The sequence below is a fragment of the Alligator sinensis genome, unplaced genomic scaffold (assembly GCF_000455745.1).
Source record: "Alligator sinensis unplaced genomic scaffold, ASM45574v1 scaffold137_1, whole genome shotgun sequence".
NCBI lineage: Eukaryota > Metazoa > Chordata > Crocodylia > Alligatoridae > Alligator > Alligator sinensis.
Genome location: NW_005842545.1, coordinates 753,578 through 754,733, shown reverse-complemented (window position 1 = coordinate 754,733; position 1,156 = coordinate 753,578). Strand labels below are relative to the sequence as shown.

The following is a 1,156-nucleotide window of genomic DNA, read 5'->3' as shown; positions in this document are numbered from 1 at the left end:
CGGCGGCCGAAACGCCTGGGTTCCGCAGCCGCAGGGCTGCGCCTGGACACCGATATCTCCTCAGAGCTCCATGGGCTCCGCCAGCGCGTCGCCTTCCTGGACAAGGAGCTCAGCAAAGCCCAGAAGGTAGCGGGTCCCCCCAGTCAGCATTGTGGGGGTGGGCCCTGGGCCCGGGGCTTGGCTGGTGTCGGGAAGCACCCAGCTCTGGGGTGGGAGCGGCTGAGACAGGCTGAGCACAACAGGGGATCAGGAGAGGTGAGATGCAGCCAGCTCTGGGGTGGGGCTGTCCTGAGCGACTGAGAATGGTAGGGTGAGATGCATCTGGCTCTGGGGTGGGAAGGCTGGAAGCTGCCTGGGTATAACAGGCTAAAATGTGCCCGTCCCTCTCTGGGGTGGGGGTGCCTGAGAACAGCTGAGTAGGACTGGGCACCAGAAGGGTTGAGATGTATCTAGCTCTAGGTTGGAGCAACTAGGAAATAACTGAGCATAACAGGCTGAGATGCAACCAATTCTAGAGGGGGGGGCATGGCTGAGATGCAGCTGGCTCTGGGGTGGAGCTGCTGGAGAACACTGAGCATAACAGGCTGAGATGCACCCCACTCTGGGGTGGTGGTTGGAAGCTGACTGGTTTTCTACATTGTTTTCCAGGCTCTCAGCAAAAGCAAGAAAGCGCAGGTGAGACCTTGGGGTAGGGGTGCTTTTGGGGGTGGAGGAGCTGTGAAGTCCTGAGGTGGGGACAGGTTCTATGCTGGCTTTGACCTGCCCATTAGGCAACAGCACTGGCGTTCCTGTGGGGGGAGGGGGGATAGGGGGTGTCCTGGGCTGGTCTGACCCCTCCACTTCCCCCTCCTTCCCCCCCACTCAGGTGGAGAGGCTAGGGGTGTGTTCCCAAGTCAGCACTGGGGTGGAGCTGGTGGGGAACAGCTGAGTGTAACTGGGGGGGCCCATGGGGCTCCTGAGGGGGGCATTGGGAGATCCAAGCCTGGCTCTGACCCACTGCATGCTCTCCCCGGGAGGTGGAGGGACTTTGGGGGGGAGAGGAAGTGTCCCTGAGAGGTATTGGGGAGGTCCTGGGCAGACTCTGACCCCTATGCCCTTGCAGGAACTGGAGGCTATGGGGCGGGGCAAGGCGGGGGGGTGGGGATCATGGGGAGGT

At 61.9% G+C, this 1,156-nt stretch overlaps 1 protein-coding gene across 1 annotated transcript in view; it reads left to right on the top strand.

Moving 5' to 3' along the window:
- The window catches only part of GRIPAP1 (GRIP1 associated protein 1), a gene marked incomplete at its 5' end in the record, with an annotated part of 23,527 nt that continues 22,371 nt past the window's right edge, over positions 1 to 1,156 (top strand). Inside the window, 2 exons of the mRNA XM_025213668.1 lie at positions 1 to 126; positions 649 to 675. Of these exons, the coding sequence (XP_025069453.1) occupies positions 1 to 126; positions 649 to 675 (153 nt within the window). The remainder of the gene's footprint in view (positions 127 to 648; positions 676 to 1,156) is intronic.